This window comes from Rhinolophus sinicus, linkage group LG07 (genome assembly GCF_036562045.2).
Source record: "Rhinolophus sinicus isolate RSC01 linkage group LG07, ASM3656204v1, whole genome shotgun sequence".
NCBI lineage: Eukaryota > Metazoa > Chordata > Mammalia > Chiroptera > Rhinolophidae > Rhinolophus > Rhinolophus sinicus.
Window position 1 is genome coordinate 26006336 of NC_133757.1, and position 27243 is coordinate 26033578.

General features: G+C 50.8%; 1 protein-coding gene across 1 annotated transcript in view; it reads left to right on the forward strand.

Annotated features, from left to right (window-relative positions):
* The first annotated feature begins 3807 nt into the window (after positions 1-3807).
* RRP12 (ribosomal RNA processing 12 homolog) overlaps positions 3808-27243 on the forward strand; it is a 29021-nt gene continuing 5585 nt past the window's right edge. Inside the window, exons 1-30 of the mRNA XM_074339271.1 lie at positions 3808-4031; positions 4579-4808; positions 6328-6411; positions 7525-7601; positions 8144-8249; positions 8454-8570; positions 9685-9823; positions 9930-10057; positions 11025-11123; positions 11756-11847; positions 13420-13531; positions 13764-13861; positions 15107-15221; positions 16233-16375; positions 16611-16732; positions 17658-17722; positions 17811-17973; positions 18385-18539; positions 18804-18871; positions 19451-19544; positions 20499-20657; positions 20777-20857; positions 21102-21207; positions 21431-21538; positions 22011-22168; positions 23576-23667; positions 23874-24029; positions 24121-24293; positions 24499-24633; positions 27114-27163. Coding sequence (XP_074195372.1) covers positions 3893-4031; positions 4579-4808; positions 6328-6411; positions 7525-7601; positions 8144-8249; positions 8454-8570; positions 9685-9823; positions 9930-10057; positions 11025-11123; positions 11756-11847; positions 13420-13531; positions 13764-13861; positions 15107-15221; positions 16233-16375; positions 16611-16732; positions 17658-17722; positions 17811-17973; positions 18385-18539; positions 18804-18871; positions 19451-19544; positions 20499-20657; positions 20777-20857; positions 21102-21207; positions 21431-21538; positions 22011-22168; positions 23576-23667; positions 23874-24029; positions 24121-24293; positions 24499-24633; positions 27114-27163 — 3564 coding nt within the window. The 5' untranslated portion in view covers positions 3808-3892. The remainder of the gene's footprint in view (positions 4032-4578; positions 4809-6327; positions 6412-7524; positions 7602-8143; positions 8250-8453; positions 8571-9684; positions 9824-9929; positions 10058-11024; positions 11124-11755; positions 11848-13419; positions 13532-13763; positions 13862-15106; positions 15222-16232; positions 16376-16610; positions 16733-17657; positions 17723-17810; positions 17974-18384; positions 18540-18803; positions 18872-19450; positions 19545-20498; positions 20658-20776; positions 20858-21101; positions 21208-21430; positions 21539-22010; positions 22169-23575; positions 23668-23873; positions 24030-24120; positions 24294-24498; positions 24634-27113; positions 27164-27243) is intronic.

The following is a 27243-nucleotide window of genomic DNA, read 5'->3' on the forward strand; positions in this document are numbered from 1 at the left end:
TCCTCTTCCTCTCCAGGCCACCAGTTCCCCTTTTTCAGCCTTATTGCTCAGGTCTCAGCCTGTGTCCCAGGACTGGAGGGTGGTTGTGTTAACTTCTGTGGCTGGAGGCTGAGTCAGCGCTGGGCTTTGTCTACTCCGGAGTGAGGCTTTTTACATCAGCAGTCTTTATGTTCTCTCTTCTCTGTGCGAGGACCACTTTTTGTTTTTAATAAACCAGTGAAATGTTTTACATATATATATATATATATATATATATATATATATATACAGAAAAGTACACAAATTATAAGCGCACAGCTCAGTAAATGATTGAATACATCCATGTAAACTCCCTTCTGATAAAAAATTAGAATATTACCACACCTCTTGTGCCTACTCTCAGTATTACCACCATGTAACTGCTATCCTGACTTCTAATCTTGTATTAGGAAAGCCTGCTTTTGAACTTCACCTAAGTGGAATCATGCAATATGTACGTTTTTGTGTCTGGAGTCTTTCACGCAACTTAGATCATACCTGCTGTGGCATTACGTAGCAGTCATTTGCTCACTCTCATTGCTGTGTACAGCTGAATACTATAATATTCCATCGTACCCATATGACACAATTTATTTATCCATTCTACTGTTGATGGACATTGGGTCATTCCCACCATTTTGCTATTATGAACATTATCATATATATGTCTTTGATGCATATAAGTGTACATGTCTATTGAGTATATACCCAGGAATGAATTGTTGGATTATGAGGTATAATCAATGTATTCAGTTTTAGTAGAGACTACCACACAGGTTTTCAAAGTGGTTGTATCAGCTTGTACTCCCACCAGCAGCACATGCAGCCAGTTGCTCCACATCCTCCCCAACACTTAATATCTCTAGTCTTTTTTTTTTTTAAGATTTTATTGGGGAAGGGGAACAGGACTTTATTGGGGAACAGTGTGTACTTCCAGAACTTTTTTCCAAGTCAAGTTGTTGTCCTTTCAGTCTTAGTTGTGGAGGGTGCAGCTCAGCTCCAGGTTCAGTTGCCGTTGCTAGTTGCAGGGGGCGCAGCCCACCATCCCTTGTGGGACTTGAGGAATTGAACCAGCAACCTTGTGGTTGAGAGCCCACTGGCCCATGTGGGAATCGAACCGGCAGCCTTCGGAGTTAGGAGCACGGAGCTCCAACCGCCTGAGCCACTGGGCTGGCCATCTCTAGTCTTCTTAATTTTAGCTATTCTGCTGGGTTTGTAGTGGCATTTCATTGTGGTTTTAATTTACATTTCCCTGTTCATTAATGAGGTTGGCATCTTTTCATATGTTTATTGGCCATTTGGGTATCTACTTTTGTGAAGTGCCTATTCATCTCTCTTGCCCTTTGTTTTTTTCTGGATTGTCAGCCTTGTTTCTATTGATTTGTAGGAGGTCTTTTTAAAATACATATATATATTCTGATATACTTCATTAGTTATACGTATTGCAAATATCTTTGGCTCACCTCTTAATGCTCTTCATGGTGTCTTTTCATGAGCAGAATTTCTTACATTTAATGTATTTCACTTCATCCATCTTTTCCTTTATGGATAGCACTTTCTGTGTCTCACCAAATAAACTACCACGCTGTGGGAACTTGTGCAAATCACTTCACCTTTCTGGACTTGGCAAAATGAACAGTTGGTTCAGATATTCAAATGAAGAGTTGGTTGGCAGATATTTTGAGTTTTCACACGTCAGTAACCTTGTTTTAAAAAGGAGAATGCCTGGCAGAATGTTGCCAACTCTTTATTTTCACAAATAATAGTGTTTGAAAAAAAACCTTCCATTTATTCTCACTATTGCTTTATAGAAGAAGAAAGGGCCTCTGAACACCAGCATCATTATGGTATATTTATTTTACTGCAGAACAGTGAAAGTATTGAAACTGACCAGCAAAATATTAACACTGACACGAAAGTATTGACACTGTCATCTAGGTGCCCCCTCAGGTGTCTGCTTCCAACACCAACATTGTAGTTTCACGAATTTCACTCCAGCCTTCCCTTTACTCTCCATTCCCAGCTCTTTGATTCTTGGACCAAAACTCTTTTTTTGGCATCCCTTCACTTCCTCAGATGTGTGTTTTGAGCTTTGTGTTTCAAACTGTGGAGTGAAATAATATCTCAGTTTGCCTAAGTAAAGACTCATCACAATTATTAGTATTTACATTTATTCTTGAATTTTTATAATTTGTGCCCTGTTTTAGTCCCTCTTCTTCTATCCACAACACACATATACTCATTCATTCATTCAACAGTAATTTGTTGAGTGCCTACTATGTGCCAGGCACTGTTCCAGATGCTGGGAATGGAAATGACAAAGACAAAATTCCTGTCTTTGTGGAATTTATATTGGTGACCCATGAATGAGTGACATCCATGTCCTCAGCAGCCCTGCTCAGCTCCTGTAGACTCACGCCTATGTCTTCTTTGATGGCATCAATCCATCTCATATTTTATCTTCCTTTTTCCTGCTGCCTTGTATTTTTCCCAGCATTACTGTCTTTTCCAAAGAACCCTGGCTTCTCAGGATGTGCCTGAAGTAGGACACTTCAGTTTTGTCTCTCTTTTTTTATAAGGAAGGCACAGTTCACAGTAGCCTATGCGAGGATTGAACTGGCAACATTGGTGTTATTAGCACCACGCTCTAACCAACTGAGCTAACTGGCCACCCCAGTTTTGTCATTTTTGTAGCTTATAAACAACAGAAATTTATCTATCACAGTTCTGGAGACTGGAAGTCTGAGGTCAGGGTACCAGCATGATTGGGTAAGGGCTGCTTCTTGGTTCATAGTCGGTGCCTTCTCACTGTGTCTTCTACGTGGCAGAAGGGGCTAGAGATCAATCTGGGCTTGCTTTTATAAGGCACCATTCCACTCATGAGTTAAGCACCTCCCAAAGACCTCACCTCTTAATACCATCATCTTTGGGAGCTAGGATTTCAACACATGAATTTTGGGTGGACACAAACATTTAGATCATAGCAAGGGGAAAAATTCACACGGTATCAAGTGAAACTTTGTCAATTATTTGTTCATTTAGAAAACTGACTTATCAAAGTGTCTTATCAACGAGAGCTAAGAAAAAAAAAGTAAAAATGAATGTTTAAACCTACTCAGCCCAAACCACCAAGATCAAACCTTAGTCTGACAAAATCAGATTTATTCATTTGAAGTGAAGAAGGGACTTCCTATCAAGAGGCCCTCCTAAACGTCTTTTGTAAGGTTTGGGTTCTGTGTAAAGGATTTGGGAGAGGGTTGGAGGGGATTGGGAGGGTTGGATTGGTTGCTGGTTCTGAAGTGGAATTAGAAGAGATTAACAAGAGGGGATTGAGTGCTGTCCTGAGGCAAGGATAGCTTCGCAATTGGGTATCCCCAGTAATAAATGAAAACAGCTAAGTGGGTTTAGAGCATACCCACTGCTGTTTTCTTTTTTCAGGCCTAACTGATTTTCATTCTTTCAGGTCTGGACAGATTTCGACCCTTTCATATAAATTTGTTCCTATGTTTAACTTTTGAAAATAGATTTTCAAAAATAATATAAATGTACGTTTGTTTGTGTTTTTAACCTGCAAAGGAATTCCAGTTTTGCAAGGCTCCCTCCTGTGGCCAAGAACCATGGACCTGGAGTAGGAGCCCCAGGGACACCCTAGCAACACAACTTCCTCCCTAGCAACGACTCTCCTCTGAGCTCCTCAGGATCTTGAACCTAGAGGAAATGTAAAACCGGAAGTTGACTGTTTTGCCACGGTAACGGAGGCGAGTCCGGAAGTGGCGCCAGAGGAAAAGGAAACGACGGGAATTGCGGACCCACGTGGGTTCTGCGCGTGTTTCTGCGTCCCTGGAAGCCAGTCTTACAAGCTTAGTTGATAGACATGGGTCGCTCCGGGAAGTTGCCCTCCGGTGTCTCCGCTAAGTTGAAACGCTGGAAGAAAGGCCACAGCAGCGACAGCAACCCCGCCATTTGTCGCCACCGGCAGGCCGCCCGCAGCCGCTTCTTCAGCCGGCCCTCAGGTAGTAGGATCGAGACCCGGGCAATGTCGGCGGTGGGGTTCTGGGCCTGTCTGGGTCTGGATGGGTCTGGGCCTCTGAGGCCCGGGCATTGGAGCTTTCATCTCTTAGAGTGTTGGGTCTGGAGCCTACCGGGAAGGCCCCTCCCCATTTCACAGATGCGGAAACTGAGTCCACGGTACGGAAATGATTTGTCTAGGGTACCACGGGTATCAGAGTTTGGACTAATGGCTATAATTAACCTGGTGGCTCTTCTCAAAACGTCTTCACCTTCATTTATTTCCCATGTTCCCTGAATGCAGCCCTCAGCCGACTCCCACCGGCACTTATGCCACCAGGGCAGGGAATCCGAAAATTTTACCTGGAGGGTTCCCTCTAACTTCTAGGCGTACAGTAGGCTGATGGGGAAGACCGTGTTCAGAATTCAGCCTCTCGGGTTGGGGGCCTGGACTCTGCCTGCACGTTTCGTAGGGATGGTTCTTTTTCTCTCAGGCCAAGGAGGTTCAGGTAGAAGTAGGGGGTGGTCTTACCTTGTGCCTCCGGTTTTCAGGAAAGAGCGACCTGACAGTTGATGCTGTGAAGTTGCATAATGAGTTGCAGTCAGGGTCCCTGCGCCTGGGCAAAAGTGAAGCTCCTGAGACGGCCATGGAAGAAGAAGAGGCGACAGCTCTCACGGAGAAGTCCTCGGCCACCTTCCTGAGCGGCCTCTCCGACTGCACTAATGTCACCTTCAGCAAAGTGCAGCGCTTCTGGGAATCCAACTCTGCTGCCCACAAGGAGGTAGTGGGGAGGGTCAGGAGGGCGTGGGGTAGTGAAGAGGAGCCAGACTCATGCTTATTCCAGCGTGGGCCGACTGCTGTCGGTGACAGCAGCTGGTATTTCTGGAGGATGCATCACCTCTCTTACCCTCTGTGCCCCCTACTTATCTTATTACCTCTCCTAGGGCAGATTCCACTTTTCTCCTTTTCTGACATCTTCCCTGCTCAAGTGTAAAGCCCCTCAGGGTAAAAATATTTTCCAAACTTTTCTCTCTTCAACTGTACCTAGCACAGAACATTGTACATAGAATATTTTTAAGAAACACTTATGGAGCAAATTAATGCTGAGTAACAGGGGTTAGAAAATGTTTTCTCTAACAACTAAATTTACTTTAGTTTATATTTTTCAATTATGTATATTTATATTATTTCATTATTTAAATGAAAACTGTCAAAATTGTAAATGGTACCAAAGTAGGAAAAAATTGTGAAAATTGTTCTCCCAACTTAACTCCTTCATAGTAGCTACAGTTAATGGGTCATTTGTGTATCTATCTAGACCAGCTCTGTCCAACAGAAATGTAATGCAAGCCATGTATATAATTTTAAATCTTCTAGTGGCCATGTTAAAAAAAGTAGAAAGTAGGTGAAATTAATCTTAATAATATATTTTATTTAACTCAATATATCCCAAAATTATCATTTCAACATATAATCAATATAAAAAAAATAATGAGATGTTCTACAATATTTTTATCATACTGAGTCTTCAAAATCTAGTGTGCATTTTACCCTTAACATCTCCATTTGGATGCTAAATCTTAATTGAAAATATTTGATTTGTATTTAGAGTTCATAAAACTTACAGTTACACAGGTAGATTTGTATACCCAAGTTGTTCTAACTCTGTTTTCCAATAACTGGATCAAGTATTTGTTTTTAAATGTAATTAATTAAAAATTTTAAATTAAAGATTAAGTTCCTCAGTCATACTAGCCACATTTCAAGTGCTCAATAGCCCCTTGTTAATATTATTACTACTCTAGATTTTTTGGTATATTTTTTATCTGCATTTTGTTTTGGTTTACTAAAACGTGATTATATTTTATATACAGTGTTCTGCAACTTTTTTCCTCACTGAACAATATGTTAATATCCATAGTTGTTCCTTATTTTCAATAGTTACATAGCATATGAATGTATCATTATTTATTCTATGATACTTAATCCCCTGTGGTTGGCTGCATAGTTGTTCCAATTTGTTGCTGCGATGAACACACTTGTACATAAATGCTTGCACATTTGTGCAGGTATTTCTATAAGCGATAGATAGCATCCTAGAGGTAGAATTCTGGCAAACGGGTTCTGAGCTTCCTGTGTGCTGGGCCCTGTGTTGTGTACACCTGGCTCTGAATGCTGCTCATCTTGTCTATCTCTGGGCTGTCAGGAGAGTCATTTGTGAAGGAGCAAGGAAGAGAGGCGAACCTGGGTGGGGTAGGTCTAACAAGAGATGTCATAGGGGCCTTCTCCCTCTTGTGCAGATCTGTGCTGTTCTGGCTGCTGTCACCGAGGTGATTCGCTCCCAGGGAGGGAAGGAGACGGAGACTGAGTACTTTGCAGCCCTGGTAAGTGGTTGTGACTTGGGGTGGGTGCTCAGAGCAGCAGATTATTCAAGCTGTAGAGAGAAGAGAGGTGCCCCTGGCATGTGGGAAGAGAAGGACAACCTTGAGCAGGCGAAAGTGCTTCAGTCATTCTCCGGTGGCTTGGTAAGCCTGGTGGTATTTGCTGCGTTATTTGTGTAAAACAAAAATTCTCTACTCTGTTGTGGTTTTTTTTTTCTCTCTGTGATCTATGAAGCTGAGTATCCTCAAGAAAAATGTTTTTTAAAATGTGGTGTGAGGGGTCCCCAAGACGCTTTGGGGAGGGGGTTGAATAGGTGAAAATTATTTCCTTAATATTAAAACATCATTTACCTCTTTCAGTCTCACTCTCTCATGAGTGTATCATAGAATTTTCCAGAAGTTATTTGATTTCTGATGACATTATTTTGACAGTTGATGGAATTGTGCTTGCATATTCTTGTGTTTTAATTTTTTTCTCCATTTTAATTTTTAATATGGTAAATATTAGTAGGTATAACTTACGTAAACAAAATCTCCTTGGGGAATCCTCAGTAATGTTAAAGGGATTAATAGTCTGGGAATCACTACTATAGCGTGGGACAGGCAAACTGTGCCCAAAGGCATAATCTAACCCATGGCCTCTTTTTGTAAGCCTGAGAGCTAAGAGTGGTTTTCCCATTTTTAAAGGATTGTTAAAACATGGAAAGAAGAATCTGCAACAGAGACCACATGTGGCCTGCAACGCCTAAAATATTGATTATCTGGCCCTTTACAGACAAACCTTGCCAATCTGCTCTAGAATAATGAAACAAAATAGATAGCAATACAGGGTTTTCATCATGTGCCAGGCAATATTTTAATTGTATCGCATATTAATTCAGTGAACCCTCACAACAACTTATAGGTAGGGACTGCTGTCCCTGTTTTACAATGAGGAAATTGAATCACAGAAACGTTATGTCGCTAGCCCAAAGTCACACAGTGGCAAAGCGGCAATTTGAGCCTCTGACACCAGGATTCTTGATCATAACTGTTCTGCTGGGTACGTAGTGCCTACAGCATCCCATTTGCCAACATGACACATTTCCTGTTCACACCCCGTGATCTGGCTTTCAGATGACGACAATGGAAGCGGTGGAATCCCCAGAGTCTCTGGCCGCTGTTGCTTACCTGCTGAACCTTGTCCTGAAGCGGTGAGTCCTGGCTTCTGTCTGACCCCAAGGCTCATTGTGCAGAGGAGAAGGGAGTGTGGATGGGAGGAATAGGATCAGGGAATTGTTTAAAAAAATGAAAAGAGGCTGGAGTATCAGGTGGCATCCTACAGTACCAGGCTTGGGCATGGCTTGGGATGTTGCGGACAGTGTGAGTGCTGGTGCCTGGAGAGAGGGCAGCCCTGGTGCAGTCGGGCAGGAGGCAGGGGGTGGAGTATTGGTGCCAGCGTATCTGGGGAAAGGTGGGGAGGGGGTTGGGGTCAGTTTATAAGGATCCACCTTGTGGTAGCACAGAGAATAGATAGTGGAGAAGGTGAGGGAAGCAGGGAGCTCAGGTGCCATGGAGGGCTCGCTGAACCGAGTGTCAGGAAGGGCGAGCCGTCCTGGCTGGTGCTCATTTGCTGTGACTGGTCCAGCGCTGCCTCCGTCTGTCCAGCTTCCTCTTTCAGCCCAGGGCTAAGGCTATACCAGATACTCTCGGAGGCCCCTCTGGGGTTCTGACTTTCTCTGTTCTCTCCCCGCAGAGTACCCAGCCCTGTGCTCATTAAGAAGTTCTCCGATACCTCCAAAGCCTTCATGGAAATCATGTCAGCCCAGGCCAGCAGTGGCTCCACCTCTGCGCTCCGATGGGTTAGTGGTTGGGTCTCAGTTTCTCCTGTACTGTAGTCCAGGGCCCATCTGAGCAGGCTAAAGTTTGGCTGCTCCCTAGGAGAGGTGTGGGCACTCCTTGGACCCTCGGGTTGATCCTATTGGGATTTTGGGGGGGGTCAGTGAGGCTTTTTTCCACCTGGCTGACGCAGGTAGAGCTGAGAGACTCTGCCTCTCCTCTTCAAGGTCCTCTCGTGCCTGGCTATCCTTCTGCGGAAGCAGGACCTGGAGGCCTGGGGCTACCCCGTGACCCTGCAGGTGTACCACGGGCTGCTGAGCTTCACCGTGCACACCAAGCCCAAGGTAAGGCTGCAGGGCCCCCCAAGGACAGGAGGGGCCAGCCACTCCAGGAGGCGGGGCTGGGCTGGTCCACCTGAGTGGGATTGGGGAGCTTGCCTGGAGTCCTAGGCTCTGGGCCCGAGGTTCTACTTCCTGCCTCTGAGGCGCCATCTGCTCAGGTCCAGAACACGAGGGGCAGCTCCTCCTCCTAAGGGGGGATGTTCACTGCAGGCCCTTGTGAGTCTGCTGCCTCATTGGGCAGTGACATGTTAGTTACAGCAGCAGGAGGGGGGCTCGGGAGGCGGAGCCTTGGAGTCACACAGACCTGAATTGGATACTGGGCTCCCCGTTTGTGCTGTGACCTTGGGCACGTTATTTAATCTCTGAGCCTCGGTTTCCAGCTCTAAAATAGGGGTAATAATACGAACCTTGCTGTGAGGGTGTGGTGAGACTCCAGTGTTCCTCAGGCCTGGTGCAGCTGCTGCTTATAGCAGGCGCTTGGTAGTAAGTGGTGGGTGGCCACTATTTCCTCCTGAAATGCAGGGCAGGGAGCATGTAATATAACAGTCTTAGTAATCACTCTGCTGAGCACTTGGATCCCAGGTGGCTGGTGCCTCTTTCCCTGGGTATCCACGTCATCTTTCCTCACTTTCTTCGGGTCTCTGCTGAAATGTCACTTTTCTGACCGCCATATAAAAAGTCACAGCCCCTGCTTTACTGCCTGCAGGGTACTTTTACCTTCCGGTGTACAGTGTTTGCTTTCTGCCTCCCAAGCAGAGCATGAGTTGTTTGCTCAGTTCACTACCACACTGCCGGCACTAAGAACAGTGAGGGCTTGGTGGACACGGTATTGCTGACAATCGAATGAGTGCAGGCATCCCTGTTGTAAACATGAGGACACAGGAGCTCAGAGATTAAGTTGCTTGGCTGCTCGGGGCCGTTTGGTGAGTTTAGAGGAGAGTGGGGATTAGAGCCGAGGTTTGTCTCCCCCCACAGCTCGGGTGTCTGTCTGCGAAGCTCTAGGCGCAGCATCAGCCATGCGGGAGGAGTGCAAACACCGATTGTTGGTGGGCCGTTGTGCCGACCCCCCAAAGCTGCTGGTTGACCTACAGCCCTGACCCCTTTCCTTGCCCCTCAGATCCGGAAGGCTGCCCAGCATGGAGTGTGCTCGGTCCTCAAGGGCAGTGAATTCATGTTTGGTGAGAAGGCCGCTGCCCATCACCCTGCTGCCGTTTCTACTGCCAAATTCTGCATCCAGGAGATTGAGAAGTCTGGAGGTGGGAGCCAGGCCCAGGGCTGAGTGGGTGGAGGCGGGGGCCAGCGGCGGAGGACAGGGCCCCCTGCAGAGAGTGGCTGGAGTCTCAGCTCCCCTTTGTCTGCCAGGCTCCAAGGAGGCCACCACCACGCTGCACATGCTGACACTGCTGAAGGACCTGCTGCCCTGCTTCCCGGAAGGCATGGTGAAAAGCTGCAGTGAGACTCTTCTCAGGGTCATGACCTTGAGCCATGTGGTGAGCTCAGGCTGGGGAGCCAACAGGCAGGGTTATTCTGAGCGGGTGGGGGCACAGCTGCAGACCCCAGGCCCATGGTGCTAGAGTTCCGGGAACTCCCTGGTCAGGCCAAAAGCAGGATCTGGGGTCTCCCTGCCCCGAACCTGCTCTTCGCTACCACCAGGGTACCATCTCATGTCCTGTGTCCAACAGGCGGGGCCATCCTCAGGGTCCCAGTCCAGTTAGGAGCCAGGCTCAGAGATCAGGGTGAGGGTAGAGCTAGGGGTGGGGGGCTGCTACAGCATCCGTCCTCTCCCTGCCTGAGCGCTATTCCAGCAATCGTCCGTCTCTCTCCCTCTCTTTCTTCCTCTCTCTGTCTCTCTCTCTGTCTCTGTCTCTCTCTCTCTCTCTCTGCCTCTCTCTCTCTCCCTCTCCTCTCTCTCTCCCTCTCTTTCTTACAAATCAGTATAGTGCCTTTAAAGATACATAAAAACCATCCCCCACATTTCTGTCATTTCTAGCATTAACTCTGTTAATCTTCCTGAATTCTCTTACAGTGTTTGTTCACATACATATTTTTAAATAATTATTATGTAAATAACATGATCATTGTTTAAAAGAAAAAAACCTTTTAGAACAACTTGCTGTGTATCCTTTCAGAATCTTCTCTTTGGATAAACATACATAAAAATGTGAAAATATAACTATAATTATAGTATACAAATCATTTGTAGCTTACATTCTTAGTCTATTATGTTAAAAACATCTTGTTTATGTTTCTCTTGTTTTTGTTTAAATCATTTAAATTTTTTGGTGGCTGCCAAAACTTGCTAAAGTGACAGTCCTCTGAGTGTCCAGGTGTGGGGAGCATGTTTGAGTTTCAGGGGTCCCAGGTCTCCCCCCAGCCCACTGGCTGGAGTGGGAGGTTGAGGACCCCAGGGCAACTGTGGGCTTTGCAGTCCCCACTGAGCCTGTGTGTCCTCTCCAGCTGGTGACGGCCTGTGCCATGCAGGCTTTTCACAGCCTCTTCCATGCGAAGCCGGGCCCGGGTACCCTGCCTGCAGAGCTCAATGCTCAGATCATCACGGTGAGGCTGGGTAGTGGACGGAGGGAGGGCAAGTCTGTGTCGGGATGGGGTGGCCCTGTTACTTGTCTGCAGAGTGAGGTTGAATGGTCTGGGCTGCGCTGTCACACTGCTGGAGACCAGTTGACAGGCAGCTAGGAGATGGGCCGCCAAAGCCACATCAGCATCCCCGGGAGCTGGGGTCCTGACTCCTGACTTAGTAGCAGTTAGCTTCATAACCAATTTCAGCGTGATCTCGTGGTATTAACAGGTACCTTTGAGCAGGGACTCTCAACCTTAGGGATCTGTGGATGGATTTGAGGAAGGGAGCGGATGTGCCCCCAAATTGTTTGCAAAATGTGCTCACATGCATTTTTCTGGGAAAGGGCTCTGTGCCTTTTGTCAAGATCACAGTGGGTTGTGTGACCCAAGTTACACTCAACCGCTCCTACAGACTTTTCTCCCATAGAAGCAAAACTGGAAAGGCTTCACGGGGCAGGGAAAGGCAGCAGCTGGGAGGGCCAGGGGGGCTGTGAGTTCCAGGGCCCCACATGTAGGCCTGTCACTGGGGTGCCTGGGGACAGGAGGGGTCATTGTCATTGGGCTGCTGCCGAACACACTCGCTCAGTCACCTGCTTCTTTTGTCTTGCCTCTAGGCCTTGTATGACTACGTTCCCAGTGAGAATGACTTACAGCCCCTATTGGCCTGGCTGAAGGTCATGGAGAAAGCCCATATCAACCTGGTCAGGTAGGGTGAGGTGGAGGGACCTGAGCTGGAAGTGGGGGAGGGGGTCAGCTTCCTGGGGTTGGCAGCAGGTCCACGTTGAGGGTACAGAGGACCACCGCTTGTTTTATGAGGCACAGGGCTGGGCAGCACAGCCGGTGTTAGCCAAGGCTGACGCCTTTCCTGCCAAAGCACTGACCAGCTGGCTGAGAGCACTGCCCTCAGGGTGGGGTCCTAGTGCCATACTGATCTTGTCACCCCGGCTGTCACCCTGTGCAGTTGATTTCCTTCTGAGAGGATATTACCTGCTTTCTGCATCTCTGCCCCACTCCCCACCTGGGTTAACTGTCCCCTCCTCTTAGTCCTCCAAGTCTAGTTTCTGCTTTGTGTCTCTGTCATAACACTCACAGTTGAACTTGGCCACTTAATAGTCACCTCTCGATGATTCTGCTTTTCCCAGCTCAGGCTGAGAAGAACATAAGTGTATCAGGTGGTGACTTGCATTTTACCTGGAGGGAGGGTCTCTGAGGCTCCCCCAGGCGCCGTGCTGGGTGCCGTGCATCCATGTTTGTCCACACTGATCACCACCACCTCATGGGAAGGGCTTAGCCCATTTCCTAAACCAGAAATGGAAGCACTGTGAGTCAGGTGGTCACGCAGCTGCTAAGGAGCACAGCCAGGTCTGTAGCCCAGGTCGGCCAGGTCCATGTCCTTCTTCCTGCACTAAACCACCTTTCACCTGGATGGGCTGGAAAAGGGGAAAAGCCTCGTTCTCTGCTTCTCAGGATTTATCCTACAGGAGGACTCCCACAGTTGCGCCAGGATGCTTGTTGTAGCACCATAAATAATGGCAAAAAAGCCTAGAGACATCCTAAATGTGTCTTAGGAGGGGACTGGTTAAATACAAACAGTGAAATACCACACAGCTGTTAGAAATAATTGAAGTAGATGGGTGCGTGTTGACGTGGAAAGACCTCCACGATATGCTGAGGAAAAGCAAGGTGCAGCACAGCAGATGGTGTAATTACATGCCTATTCTGAATCCAACCAGGGTGGGAACCCTGACCCCTCCCTCCTCTAGCTGGGTGGCCTTGGGCAACTTACTTAACTTTTCTGTGCCTCAGTTGTCTCATCCATAAAATGGGAATTGTAATAGGACTTAATCTCAGTTTTTGCAAGGTTTAAATGAATTAATGTGTTGTTACATCTGTGCTTGGCATGTGTATAAGTGTTACGTAAACATTAGTAACTGTTATTTTTTATGTTTGTATATGCATAAAAACATCTGGTAGAGTACTCGAGAAACTTAACCTTGATTTTTCCTTGGGGAAGTGCATTCGAGGGTCAGTCTGGGAGAATGAGGTGATAAGGAAGGCATGCTCTTCATTTTGTACCCTGGAGACCTATTTGAATTTTTTAACCACGTGTAGCTATTTCTTGAATGACAGCACTATTGGCAACCAGAAGGGCCGATTAGAAGGGCCCTCCCTCCAGGTAAAATGCCCTGCAGATCAGTGACTGTTGTTGGGCCTGGGCCACCCAGGTCCTAAAGGCCCAGGGCCAGGCCCCATAGAATTCTGTCTTTTCTCTTGATAGGCTACAGCCGGACCTGGGACTGGGCCACCTCCCTCGCTTCTTTGGAACTGCGATGACCTGCCTCCTCTCCCCCCACTCACACGTGGTGACAGCTGCTACCCAGAGTCTCCAGGTACTGTACCCCCCACTAGCCCCAGCTTTAGTTGGGTAGCAGAGAGCACAAGAGGTTCTGCCAGCTGCCCAGTCTCTCCTAGAGCTCGCCCCAGACCTCCAGCTGCATCCTGGAGAGGCAGTTCTGGGGTAGGGATAGGCTTCCTAGAAGCTTCAGGAAGCAGAAACCTGGAAGGGCTGAGTGGCACTGGGGGGCGGTCTTGGGCCCAGACAGCTGCGACCTCTTTTTGCAGGAGATCCTGAAGGAGTGTGTCGCTCCCCACATGGCCGGCATTGGCTCCGTGACCTCCTCAGCCTCAGGCCCTGGCCAGTATGTTGCCAAGATGTTCAGGTGAGAACATGGCATCCGTGATAGGAAGGAATAGGGTGGGTGTACCTTGTAGAAAGTTCCTTATAATGACAAGCACTCCATGTGTCACTTACTCTGGGCCACATGCACAATGCCAGAGTAGCTGCTGCCAAGTTGAGTACGTCCCAGGTGCCATAGTCTGGTGCTCATGAGCGTGGACTCTGGGGCCAGTCACCTGGGACAAGTTCCTCCACCTCCCGATACTTCAGGGTCTTCATCAGTCAAAGGGTACTAACAGGTGAGGATTAAATGAGGTAATATGTACAAAGTACTCAGAACAGTACCTGACGTGTAGTTAAGCACTCAATAAATAGAAACTACTAGTAGTCCCTGTGGGTCTAGGAAATAGGTACTGACCCCATTTTACAGATAGGCAAACTGAGGTCACCCAGCTAGTAAGTGGCAGCCTGACCTCAGTGCCCACCTGCTCTGCGTACCTCCTAGAGGAGCAATTCACAGCCCCAGCCACAGCCCACTCTCAGCCTCCCAGGGGGCGGTGAGGAGCCTCAGCATCAAGCACACTGGGTGGTCCCGGGAAAGGGGCTGGGATCCTTGGTGTCTCCTCTGGGTCTCTGCTCAGCGTCAAGTAGTGGTGCTTTGCGTACTGTTCCTTGTGAGGAATAGGCCCATTTCCTATGGCTACATGTGGGGTGAAGTTTTAGGGAAACAGGAATAGAACTGTCCCCACCCATAACTCATCTGTTGCCCCACATTGACCCCTGTTGGCCATTCTTGCCTAAAAGCCCCCGAGGGCTAGACTGGGAGATGGAGACGACCAAGGTGTGCACGTGCCTGGAGGGGCCAGTGGCAGGACCAGCCCTCCCCAGTGCAGCTTCCCCGTTCTGCCCAGGCCACCACTTCTTACCCCGCCATCCCACCTCGGGTCAGGCCAGGAAAGCATGAGACAATGACAAAGCGTGGGCTTTGGAGGCCCAGTTTGGCCACTAGCACAGTGACCCTGACAGGTTATTTCATCTCTCTGAGCTTCAGTTTCCCCATCTGAATATGGAACAAATAACCTACCTCACAGGTTTCTCTTTAAGTGCGAGGATTATGTAAATTAAACTCAGCACGGGCAGGGTGGGCACTTCATAAATGCTAGTTGTCCCCCTTGGCCCTGCCCTTACTGGCCCGCTGATGGTCCGTAGCTCCTGGTGGCAGCCATTGCCTTCCTGGCTGGGGCCCAGGGGTCGTGACCATGGCCCTGACTGCTTGCTTCCTTGGCAGGGCAGTAGAGGAGGGCCTGACATACAAATTCCACGCGGCCTGGAGCTCCGTGTTGCAGCTGCTGTGCGTCTTCTTTGAGGCGGCTGGGAGGCAGGCCCATCCTGTGATGAAGAAGGTGCGTTGAGGGGCTGTTGCGACCAGGGCAGCGGGCGTTTGCACTGGGGGACCCTGGAAGGGGTCTCTGTTATCTCTGCACTTTAACCCAACACTTAGTGCCCACAGCAGTTGCCCAGTACTGTGTCCCCAGGAAGATGACTGGACTAGTGTGGGAAGAACAAGAAGACGGGCAGCAGCCCCCCTCCCTACAACATGCTCACTAGTGTTGGCTGGACTTGATAGCTTTGAATAGGGAACCAATGTGATTCTCTCTCACCCCTAGCCCTTATCTTTTACTTTTTAAGTTTCTGGATTTTCTGTGAGTGGGTGTAATGTATTAAGCAGCCTTTGGTTGCAGGGAGGTGACTGGCCCAGAGTAAATCACCTAAGGATCGGTGATCCTCCCAGCTCTGGGCCAGGGCCCAGGCATCTCATCAGCAGGCGGAGCAGCTCCAGGCCTCCCTCCTCCCGCCTTGTGGAGCCGTCCTCACTGACCCCTCCCACATTGCTGGTTGGAAGAAAGGAGCCAGCCTTGGGGGGCCGGCTTTCTCGGGAGGCCTGGCTCGGGCCCTGAGAGATGAACTTGGCAGACTTGCCTTCCTAGGAGAGGCCCATGAGGAGTGAGCCTCGCAGGGGGACTCCAGGCTCTGGTGAACCAGAGCGTGCAGCTCTGTCTGGACGGGCAGCTGGTCCTCAGGGCCTGCTAATTTGCCAGTTGTCACACGCAGGTCTGCCTTTGCCAGACCTTCCCATTTTTCAAGATAAACTGGAGATGTACATTTGTGTGTAAAATCTCCTGATTTTTGCATGTTATTAACTAGTGCAGAATTTGTTTTAATCTTAGGGCGTTGGGGAGGGCTCAGACATCAGTGGGTTGCATTTGTTTATTGGTTTGTGACCTCTGACCTAGCGCTTAACCTGGGCCCACGCTCCAGACCTCATTCTCTTTCAGACTTCGGCTCAGACTCAGCCACGGGTGCCTGCTCTGTGAGCATGTCTTGATGTACAGTCTCTTGTCTCTTTGCTCCAGTGCCTCCAATCCCTGTGTGACCTGCGCCTCTCCCCCCACTTCCCCCACACAGCAGCTCTGGACCAGGCAGTGGGGGCTGCGGTGGCCAGCATGGGACCTGAGGTGGTTTTACAGGCTGTGCCTCTGGAGATTGATGGCTCTGAGTAAGTGTGACCCTGGTGGGCTTCTGTATGAGCCCCAGGAAGGTCAGATGGCTTTCTGTCCCCCAGAAGGGTGTCCACTCCTTCGGGTGAACTCCCTGTGTGCTGTGTAGGAGTCAGCAGGAGAGACCAGCGCAGGCTGGCATGGCTCCTTGGCTCAGCAGGGGACTTTCTGCTGGGTATGCTGCCCACCAGGCTGTCACCTCTTCCTTACTGAGCCTTCCCTGCCTCTGCCCAGAGAGACTCTGGATTTCCCACGGAGCTGGCTGCTGCCCGTCATCCGGGACCACGTCCGGGAAACACGACTTGGTTTCTTCACCGCCTACTTCTTGCCCCTGGCTACCACCCTGAAGAGCAAAGGTACGGGGCCCCCCGCAGTTCTGGAGGCTCAGCTGGAAGGGGTCGGGAAGAGCTCCCGGTCCTGCACTCCAGCCTTAGGATGTTCGGCAACCTCCCTCTGCCAAACAGATGGCCAGCTAGTGCTTGTGCCTAACTCGGCGGCTGTCCCTCCCCTCTGCTCCGAGGCATGGCCTGGCCTGCCCTGTGGTGGCAGACACTGGCCTCCTCTCCCACTAAGGAAATAGACAAGTAGACAGCAGTTTACGTGTTTGCAGAGATGTTCCTACCAAAAACTCTGAAACTACCTGCGCGTCCCTCAACAGGGCTTTGGCGAAGTTAGTTATGGAAAAGCCCACGGTGGGACATAATGTGGTCCTTGTAAAGAAAGAAAGAGAGCTTATGTGCGGGTGTCTAGTAAATGGGGAGGTGAACAGATTAGATTCAAATCTCAGCTCTTCCATGCCACAGTTTGGTGACTTTGGGCAAGTTTATTCAACTTCTGGGTCTGCTCCTCATCTGTAAAATGAGGACAATAATTGTGACATCATGAAGGTTAAATGAAAGAATCACGTAAGTGCCCATTATGCAGCCTGGCATGTAGAAGTTGTTCAATAAATGTTGTCAACTTAATTGTCAAGTAAAAACAAGGTTTCAGAACAATATATGTGTGGTACAATCCTGTTTATATTTTTAAAAGTGTATGTGTGTTTAAAGAAATATAAGAAAGTCAAAAGAGATAGTAGCCATTCCTGGGGGAGTGAGATTATGGGGAGACATCCCCTTTTTGTTTTATAGGGGTCTTTTTAGGTTTTCAGCAGGAAGTTTCAATCTATTGTGGGGAAGAAATCACCCATATTCTCGTCTGGGCTTTTGGTTTTGGTGAAAATGCGTCGTGGTGGCCAGGAGGGTGCTCAGGGTCATACTGTGTCTTTGTGTCACACTCCAGCAATGGACCTGGCGCAGGCGGGCAGCACAGTGGAGTCCAAGATCTATGACACACTGCAGTGGCAGGTAAGGGGTCACTTGGAATGTGGGTTGGACGGTGTAGGGGTGCAGTTTTTTGGGTGTCACTCTCCTTTACTGTCCTCTTCCTCCCCAGATCTGGACCCTCCTGCCTGGGTTCTGCACGAGGCCAACAGATGTGGCTGCCTCCTTCAGAGGGCTGGCACGGACGCTGGGCACAGCCATCAGTGAGCACCCAGACCTGAGGGTCACTGTGTGCCAGGCCCTGCGCACCCTCATCACCAAGGGCTGCGAAGCAGGTACGTGTGGGCTCTGCAGTCAGGAGCTGGTGGGAGGATGGCTGCAATGGCATGGTTCCCCTGACCCCATCTCCTGGCCTGTTATGGCTTACCGCTGAGCCATGGGTATCCTTTGCAAGGACCTGGGCTTCTGCTGGGGATCCAAGGATGCCGAAAATGGCCCCTTGTCTCTCCCTGCTCCCAATGTGCTGACAGCTGTGAGGAGTTACCTAATTGGTGTTGACCGGAGGCGTGGAGGAGTATAGACCACGGTGGCACCTAGTTCTTTGTGCTCTAGCCTCAGCCTCTCCTATCCCAGAGAAGCCACACATCAATGGTCCTATCATGGGTCCCCCAAAAGGATGCCTCAGGGCTGCAGCCCAGCAGGTTCAACTCCTGCCCCTTTTATGTAAACTTTGGTCCTCCTGCCAGAGGCCGACCGTGCTGAAGTGAGCCGCTTTGCCAAGAACTTCCTGCCGATCCTTTTCAACCTGTATGGGCAGCCTGTTGCAGCTGGGGACACCCCAGCCCCTCGCCGAGCCGTGCTGGAAACCATCAAAACTTACCTCACCATTACTGAGCCTCAGGTGAGCTGGTAGACGGAGGTGGCGCGTGTAGGCTTGGGTGTATTGGCAATGCCGAGACCTTACCCACCAGGCCTCACTTGGGCCTCTGCCACCTGGAGAAGAGGTGACCAGATAACCAGCGGTGGCGGCTGGTCTGAGCTTGAGGCTTCTAAACAACGGTGGGGGGAAGGGTGTCAGTGGGGAGAAGAGGGCGCAGTTCTGTGACCTGCCGTTGCTCTGTTTTCTCTCATCAACTCCCTCCTCTCATCCCTTTGGGGCTGCCAGTTGGTGAATGGTTTCCTGGAAAAAGCCAGTGAGAAGGTGCTCGACCCTGCTAGCTCGGACTTCACCAGGTAAAATGTGCCACTTGAGCTGAGGCAGCCCAGGGTTCTAGAGGGTGTGCCTAGCAGAAGCCTGTGGATTCTGGAATTATGTCTGGAATAATTCAGGAAAGACAAGGTATTAAATGTCCTCAAGTCTCTGTGAGGCCTGGCTGACTCCTCCTTCCTGGAGAGTCGTAACAGTCTCCTAGGGAAGGATGAGGACCCTGGAGACTCAGTGCCTGGGTTCTAATCCCAGCTCTACCACTTACAGGCTGTGTGACCTTGGACAAGTTACTTACCCACTCTGTGCCTCTGTGTCATCATCTGTACAAGGGACATGCTAACAGTACCGCAGCAGGGTTGCTGTGGGGAGTGAAGGGGTTAACACTGGTAAAGCACCTGGAATGGTGCCTGGTACCTGATGAGAGCTTGATTTGGTACAAGCTATGATTGTCATTCATGGGCCCTTGTGAGGTCCTTGTCCTTCTCACCCTCACTCCTCCCACCTGCCTCCCACCTGCCCCGTAGCTGATAGACAGAAGGACGCTGGTAGTCTGTGCCCTTCTCTAGCCCTTGCTAAGCTCCTTGGTCTCCTGTCCTGCTGAGCAGATTATCTGTCCTGGACCTGGTCGTGGCCTTGGCTCCTCATGCTGACGAAGCTGCCATCAGCAAGCTGTACTCCACCATCCGGCCCTACCTAGAGGTGAGCCCCAGGGCTGCGATCCCCACACAGCCACACTCGTGGCAGAAGGGGCCGCCTTGGAAAGGTGGGCCCTGTCTCCTAGTCTTCAGCCCTTGCTGCTGCCCAAGATTAGGGCTTCATCTGCTTTCTCGTGGTGTGGCTGCCCTTTGTAACCTGTTTAGCCCATCTGTCATATAGGTGACTAAAATGCACAGCCGTGTTCAGGCCTTACCTGCTGAGAAGCCTCTTGTAGAACCGAAGCCATACTCCCTTGCCTGGCTTGTCCCCTGGGCCGTTTTAACCTGGACTGATCTTCACTCCCGTCACTCTCATCACCCCTTTCCCCCCCTCATCCCTCCGCCACCACTCCGGCCTCATTAAGCTGTTTTAAGAGTCACAGGTATAATGGGCCCCTTTAGTGCCTTTGCACATGCGAGGTCTTCTGCCTGACGTGCTGTGGCTGTCACCACTGCAACAGTTTAATAAGCAGTTACCCAACCGTGTGAGAAGTGCTCGGGGGTGGAATATGCAGGCGACCCGGAAGTCCAGGGCAGAGCCACCGAACTGCAGGAGAGGTGTCCAGGGGGAGTGGCAGGGAGCACAAGGAATTAGGCAAACAAGGAGAGAGAGCAGAGTGCTCCGGTACAAAAGTGAGCGTGCACACAGCCGTGGCACACTCCAGGCACTGCGAGTTCGCTGGCATGAGCGTTACTTAGAAGTGGGCCAGCGGAATGGACCGGAGCTCTGGGTCGGCTTCTCCCCGCAGCATCCCTGCCTGACAGAGTTAGCTTCTGGCCTGCAGACTCTGCCAGCTCTCTCATCAGCCCTCATGAGCACAAGAGACGGGGCCATCTTCTCTGAATCCCCTCTAGTGCTGGCCCGTTAATTGTGACTGCTCTGGGACTGTCATTAGATGGGTGGTAGACTCCCAGTTCGCCCTCTTCACCCATCCCTGTTCCCTGTGTGCCCTCCCAGAGCAAGGCCCATGGGGTACAGAAGAAGGCCTACCGCGTGCTAGAGGAGGTGTGTGCCAGTCCCTGGGGCCCCGGGGCCCGCTTCGTGCAGAGTCACTTGGACGACCTGAAGAAGACCCTGCTGGACTCGCTGCGGACCACTTCCTCACCTGCCAAGAGGGTAAGGATTCCAGAGGGCAAGTAAAGGACGCCAGGAAAGGACCACGTGGAGACGCTTAGGGGGCTTCAGGGACAGGGTGGCTTTGAGGGGTCCCCATCATTGTCCCTTTTGCCCTGCAGCCCCGTTTGAAGTGCCTCATACATATTGTGAAGAAGCTCACAGCCGAGCATGAGGAGTTTATCACTGCCCTTGTCCCAGAGGTGAGGGGTGCAGGTGTGTGTACGTGTGTGCGTGCGTGCGTGTGTGTGCGTGTGTGTGTTGGGGAGTTCCTTAGAGTGTGGCTCCTAAAGGCCTGTCAGGATCAGGGGAGGGCACTACTGGATGTGGGGATGGGCTTGATTCACGGCCCGGGAGTAGGAGTGCTCCTACCTACACCTTCTGCCTCGGCCACCAACCCCAGGGTGGCCAGCTGGGGAGGACGTGCTCATGGCGCTATCTGGGCAGGTGATCCTGTGTACCAAGGAGGTATCGGTGGGTGCTCGGAAGAATGCGTTCGCCCTGCTGGTGGAGATGGGCCATGCTTTCCTTCGGTTTGGCCCAAGCCAGGAAGGTGAGGCTTGGGTCATGCAGGACGGGGGTGGTGTTCTGCCCCGAGGCCTGCGGGGAGTACCTTGAAACCACTGGTCAAAGAGAAAAGGTAGAGAGCGCTGTCTGGCTCTGGACCTGGCAGCCTGCTCCTCTCTGGCTGGAATCCCCCGCCCTGCTGGGCCCAAGATGCAGTGTGTGGGCTGGGCTCTGCTCTGGTGCAACTTGTCTCCCCTCTTCCCCCCCAGAGGCCCTGCAGCGCTACCTCATCCTGATCTACCCTGGCCTTGTGGGCGCCGTCACCATGGTCAGCTGCAGCATCCTGGCCCTGACCCACCTCCTTTTCGAGTTTAAAGGTAAATCTGACTTCCTTGAAGGCCTGGGAAGCCCTTGGGGTAGGAAAATGCCCAGAAGGGTGGCTACTAGACAGAGGAAGGAAGAAAAGCTGGAGCCAAGCCCGGCTGCTTCCCATCTTCTTTGCTGCCCAGCTAGGCCCTCCCACTTCCCAGCAGCTATCTCACATCCCATTCTCAGAGTGGACCGGAGGAGGTAGGTCCCGTGCCCGATTTCCGTCCTGGTTCTGCCTCTTACCAGCAAGTTTACATGTCTCCTCAGCGTGACTCTCTTACCTCTAAAAATGGGGGCAAAAAATAGCACCTCCTCGTAGGGTGGTTGAAGGACCAGAGGAGATATTCCATGAAAGTGACCGGACCCGTGCCAGACACACGAAAGTCCCCAAATGTTAGCTCCCACTCTTGTGACCTGGCAAGGTGTTGGGTGTGGATGGGGTTCTGGGTGTCTCTGACAGTGGCTCTCTGGCCACCACAGGTCTGATGGGGACAAGCACCGTAGAGCAGCTGCTGGAAAACGTGTGCCTGCTCCTGGCCTCCCGCACACGGGATGTGGTCAAGTCAGCGCTGGGCTTCATCAAGGTGGCGGTGCTTGTCATGGACGTGGCACACTTGGCCAAGCATGTGCAGCTGGTGGTAAGTGCCCACCTTCCCTGCAGTGGGTGGCACCGTGGCCTCTGAGCTGCTGTCATGGAACCAGTGAGTCTCGAGGCCAGCAAATTTCAAACGTTTTTAACTACACACTATCTTGTGCAACAGAAGGTCATGCAGGAGCCCTGGAAGGGACGAGTAGGGAACGTCCGTGTGGTAGAGACAAGGGAAGGGCACAGTGGCCAGGCTGCCTCTTGTCACCCCCGTGGCCCCTCCACAGAAGCAAGGGCTCTGTAGGGCAGAGGCCAGTGGGCAGGGCCACCCCTCATTTTACAGATAGGGAAACTGAGGCCAGAGGTTTCCCCAGGTCACAGCGCTAGTGAGAGGAGCCCTGGGAACAGAACCCAAAGCTCAGGACTAACTGGGCTCTCCCTGGCAGGCCCTCATCTCACGTTTCCCCCCTCTTGCATTTTGACCTTCTGGTTTTGAGAAGGCTCCTCTGGAAGCCCCATCTGGGCTGCAGAAGGGCCCAAAGAGCCCTCTGGTATTGGGTCCCTGGCCCGCTTCAGCCAGGCATGAGGTGTGCAGCAAGCTGGGACTGTCTTTCAAACCCTCTGTCCACCGCACCCACTGCCTCAGTTTCCCACTTCCTCCTGGATTCTGTCTCATCAGACCTCCAGGTCCCTCTTGCCTATCACTTTTGAGTCTGTCCTTAGGTCGAGACAAGGAGGAGCGGATGAGAGTCAGGATAGCCTGTCCCCGCCCTCCAATTCCAAAGCCTGCAGCCTACCTAGAGACCACAGGTGGGAGAATAGCCAGAGCGGAGATCCGTTCTGAAATTATTAGAATTGACAAAAGCTCTTCCCCCCAGCCCCTTTGGGTGATGAGATACTGCAGATATCTGCCACCCACGCGTTTCCCAAACCAGACTGCACGAAGGCTTGAGAGCAGTTCAGCTAGAGATTAATGCAGGGTGATAGAAGAGACATATAGAACAAAGAGAAACCTGGTGGTGTTGGGGGCAGAGTGTGAGCCTTGGAATTAGATCTGGGCTAACTCCTGCCTTTGTGGCCATTTAGCAGCCACTTAACTCTGTGCCTCAGTTTCCTCATCTATAAACTGGGGATGATGGTAGTCTCTGCCTCACCGGATTGTTCTAAGGATTCAGTGAGCTAATGCATGTAAGGTGCCAAACACTGTGCAAAGGACTGTAAAGCTGTAGTCTTGGCAGGGTGGTCGGGGATTGTCACAAAGGAGGGTTTAGGGGAAAGATGGGCGCTACCCAGACTGTGGAGCCTGATTGCACCAAGGGCTGAGGCAGGAACAGGGCTGTTCTTGCCCTCACCTCTTAGCTGGGCCTGGTCCTCCTGTGTCCCTGCTCTGGACAGCAGTGGGGGGCCAGGCAAGGTGGAAGGCCCCCCTTCCAAAACCCTAATCTACTCCACCCTGCAGATGGAAGCCATTGGGAAGCTGTCAGACGATATGCGGCGGCACTTCCGTATGAAGCTTCGGAACCTGTTCACCAAGTTCATCCGCAAGTTTGGGTCTGTGCACTGAGTGGGGTGGGGTGGCGGGAGCAGAGGAGCAGTTGAAGGGTTTCCATACCACAGGGACTCTGCAGAGAAGGGGCCGCGCGGGGGGTGGGGGTGGGGCAGGTCCCTCCCCTGTGGCTGGAAGGGCTCTGGCTGAACACCTGACTAGGTAGCGCTCTCTGGCCAGTGCGCCTCAACGCACATCACTGTGCCCTCAGGTTTGAGCTGGTGAAGAAGCTGCTGCCTGTGGAATACCACAAAGTCCTGGTCAACATCCGGAAAGCTGAGGCCCGGGCCAAGAGGCACCGCGCGCTGAACCAGGCGGCTGAGGAAGAGGAAGAGGAGGAGGAGCCCGCCCAGGGCACAGGTGACAGGTGAGACGTGTGGTGTGGAGTGTGCCCAGGCAGTGCCCAGCTGCCCCGCCTCTCCTGGGAGCCCGCTGACGTGGGGCTTGTCTGTCCTCAGCATCGAGGAGATTTTGGCCGACTCCGAGGACGAGGACAGTGAGCAGGAGGAAAGGAGCCGGGGCAAGGAGCAGCGGAGGCTGACCCGGCAGAGGAGCCGGGCCTGGCTGAAGGAGGGTGGTGGGGATGAGCCCCTCAACTTCCTGGACCCCAAGGTGGCCCAGCGAGTCCTAGGTGAGCAAGAAGCAGCTGGCTCAGAAAACAGGCCGGCCTTGCTGACTTCCTTGTGGGCCCGTGGGCAGCCCTTGCCCGCACACATGCGCCTCGCTATGCTTCAGACCCCCGTCCAGGGCACAGCCGGGCTGGTCGGTCATGATGAGGGTGTGAGTGGGTTAGGACTGGCCTTCCACCTCCTCACTGCCCGACTCTGCCACGCCAGCCACACAGCCTGGGCCTGGCTACGGCAAGAAGAAGGACCATGGCTTCAAAGTGAGTGCCGACGGCCGGCTGATCATCCGGGAGGAGGACGATGACGCTGCCACCACCAAGATGGAAGAGGAGGAAGGTGCTAAAGGTAGGGCCTCCGCCCACTCTGGGAATGCAGCTGTTTCTGGTCTGGGCCACGGCTGCACTCGCCTCTTCATTCATTTACTCATTTGTTCATTCACTCATTCATGACCGTTTGTTGGAGAACTGCAGATCAAAACAGATCTAAGGAGCTCGTATCTAAGGCAACTTGCTCAAACTTACTGATTTTCTCCAACTTTTTTGACCACATTAAGAAATCTTTTAATGTTGTAACCCAATGTTGTATATGATTCTTCTATAATTCATACAAAACTTTCAAAATACACCACTTCTCCTTACCATGTGCAGTGCACTTTGTCGGTCACTATTTTGTTATGTTTCTTTCCTTCTCCTCCTTTTTTTGGAGGCCCAGGTGGGAAGAGCCAGACTCAGACACTCCCCACCCCCCGATTCCATTGTCTCCTGTTGTCTAGGAGCCACTCAGGTGTAACACCTCCGAGTCCTGTTTCGTCTTCTGCACCCTCTCTGCGTGTGTCATCCATCAGATCACAAAAGCCCAGGTCTTCTAAGATGTACCTGTCTTCCTTTCTCGTTTGGTCCCCACTGCCATGGTCCCTATACCATTGACTCACTGCAGCCTCCTAACCAGTGCTTTCACACTGCCCCTGCCCCTCACTTATTAGCCGTGTGACTGTGGACAATTGACTTAACCTCTCTGTGCCAAAATGGGTATAATACTAGTACCTACATCAGGGGTTGTTGTGAAGATGAAACAAGTAAGCTGAAGACCACACGCACAGCAGGGTAAAAATGTGATGACACTGTTTCCTGATCTGGTCTTGCCACTGCTGCCCTCACCTTTGAAAATTCCTGTCTCCTTGCTCCCTTCCTGATGCTGAAAACACCCCTCCCCTCTCCTTCTGCCTCCCAAACCCTCCCTGCTCTTTAACGTCCAGCTCAAGTCCTTTGTGGCCTTTCCACTGCCCTTCAGCCTTCATGCCTTGTTCCCTCAGAATTCCCAGCAAGCCCAGGAGACTGCCCAGCCTTCAGCATTTAGTCCCATGCTTTCTTGTGATGTTTGGTTGTTGATTGACTTTACTTGACTTTGTCTTCCCTCCAACTAGTCAGGTTCATACTTTTTTTTGTTTAATTACTGATAGCTTTTTTCTAAATTATGGTAAAATACACATAACAAAGTTTGCCACCTTAGCCTTTTTTAAGTGTACAGTTCAGTACTGTTAAATACATTCACATTGATGTACAACTAATCTCCAAACTTTTCATCTTGCAGAACTGAAACTCTAAGCACATTAAACAGTTCCCCATTCCCCCTCCCCTCACCCCTAACAACCACCATTTTACTTTCTGTCTCTATGAATTCGAATTTGAATATGAATCTAGGCCTATTTTTTTTTTTAAGATTTTATTGGGGAAGGGGAACAGGACTTTATTGGGGAACAGTGTGTACTTCCAGGACTTTTTTCCAAGTCAAGTTGTTGTCCTTTCAATCTTAGTTGTGGAGGGTGCCATTTAGCTTCAAGTTGTTGTCCTTTCAGTCTTAATTGTGGAGGGTGCAGCTCAGCTCCAGGTCCAGTTGCCGTTGCTAGTTGCAGGGGGCGCAGCCCACCATCCCTTGCGGGAGTCAAACCGGCAACCTTGTGGTTGAGAGGACGCACTCCAACCAACTGAGCCATCTGGGAGCTCAGCGGCAGCTCAGCTCAGGGTGCCGTGTTCAATCTTAGTTGCAGGGGGCGCTGCCCACCATCCCTTGTGGAACTTGAGGAATTAAACTGGCAACCTTGTGGTTGAGAGCCCACTGGCCCATGTGGGACTCGAACCGGCAGCCTTCGGAGTTAGGAGCATGTTGCTCTAACCGCCTGAGCCACCGGGCTGGCCCCTAGGCCTATTTTTTAATTGGGTTGTTTGTTTTTTGTTGTTGAGTTGTAGAGGTTCTTTATAAATTTGGTATATTAACCCTTTATTAGATGTATCATTCGCAAATATTTTCTTCCATACTGTAGGTTGCCTTTTCAGTCTTTGATGTGTCCTTTAACACAGAGAAATTGTAAAATGTTAACATAGTCCAATTTATTAACGTAGAACCAATTTGTTGGTTCCTACTTCTTTCTATCCCCACACAGTGCTCAGCATATATAGGGCAAAAAAATAGTTTCTAAGGAGGAAAATAAAGCAGTCCTCCTGGCGAAGTGGAGTGGGGCTGCGGAGTGCCTGGCTCCCCAGGAAACCTGGGGCTGTCTTAGAATCGCAAAGAAAGCTGTATTTACCTCAGAAATGGGATCACCACATCCTTCCGGGGCTGCTGTCCCTGGGACGGAGGATGGGAGGGGGAAAGGGTCAGTGTTCAGGGGTCTTGTCTCCCACAGATGGATACAGGACTTGGGGGCTGGCGTTGGCAGCTCCCTCAACCTGATGAGCCAGGAGGAGGCCGGATGAAATTTGGGTGGGCTTTGGGAAAATAGGGGCCCTCCCTGAGTGCTCACAGGCCTCTCTTCCTTTTGGCTGCAGGGGAGGATGAAGAGATGGCTGACCTGATGGAAGACTTGGGCGTCAGGCGTGTGAGTAATTCCTGCTGACGGGGGCCTGGGCCCTCAGACTTAAGTCTTGGGGCTGACGGCTTCTTACTCGCTCACCTGCG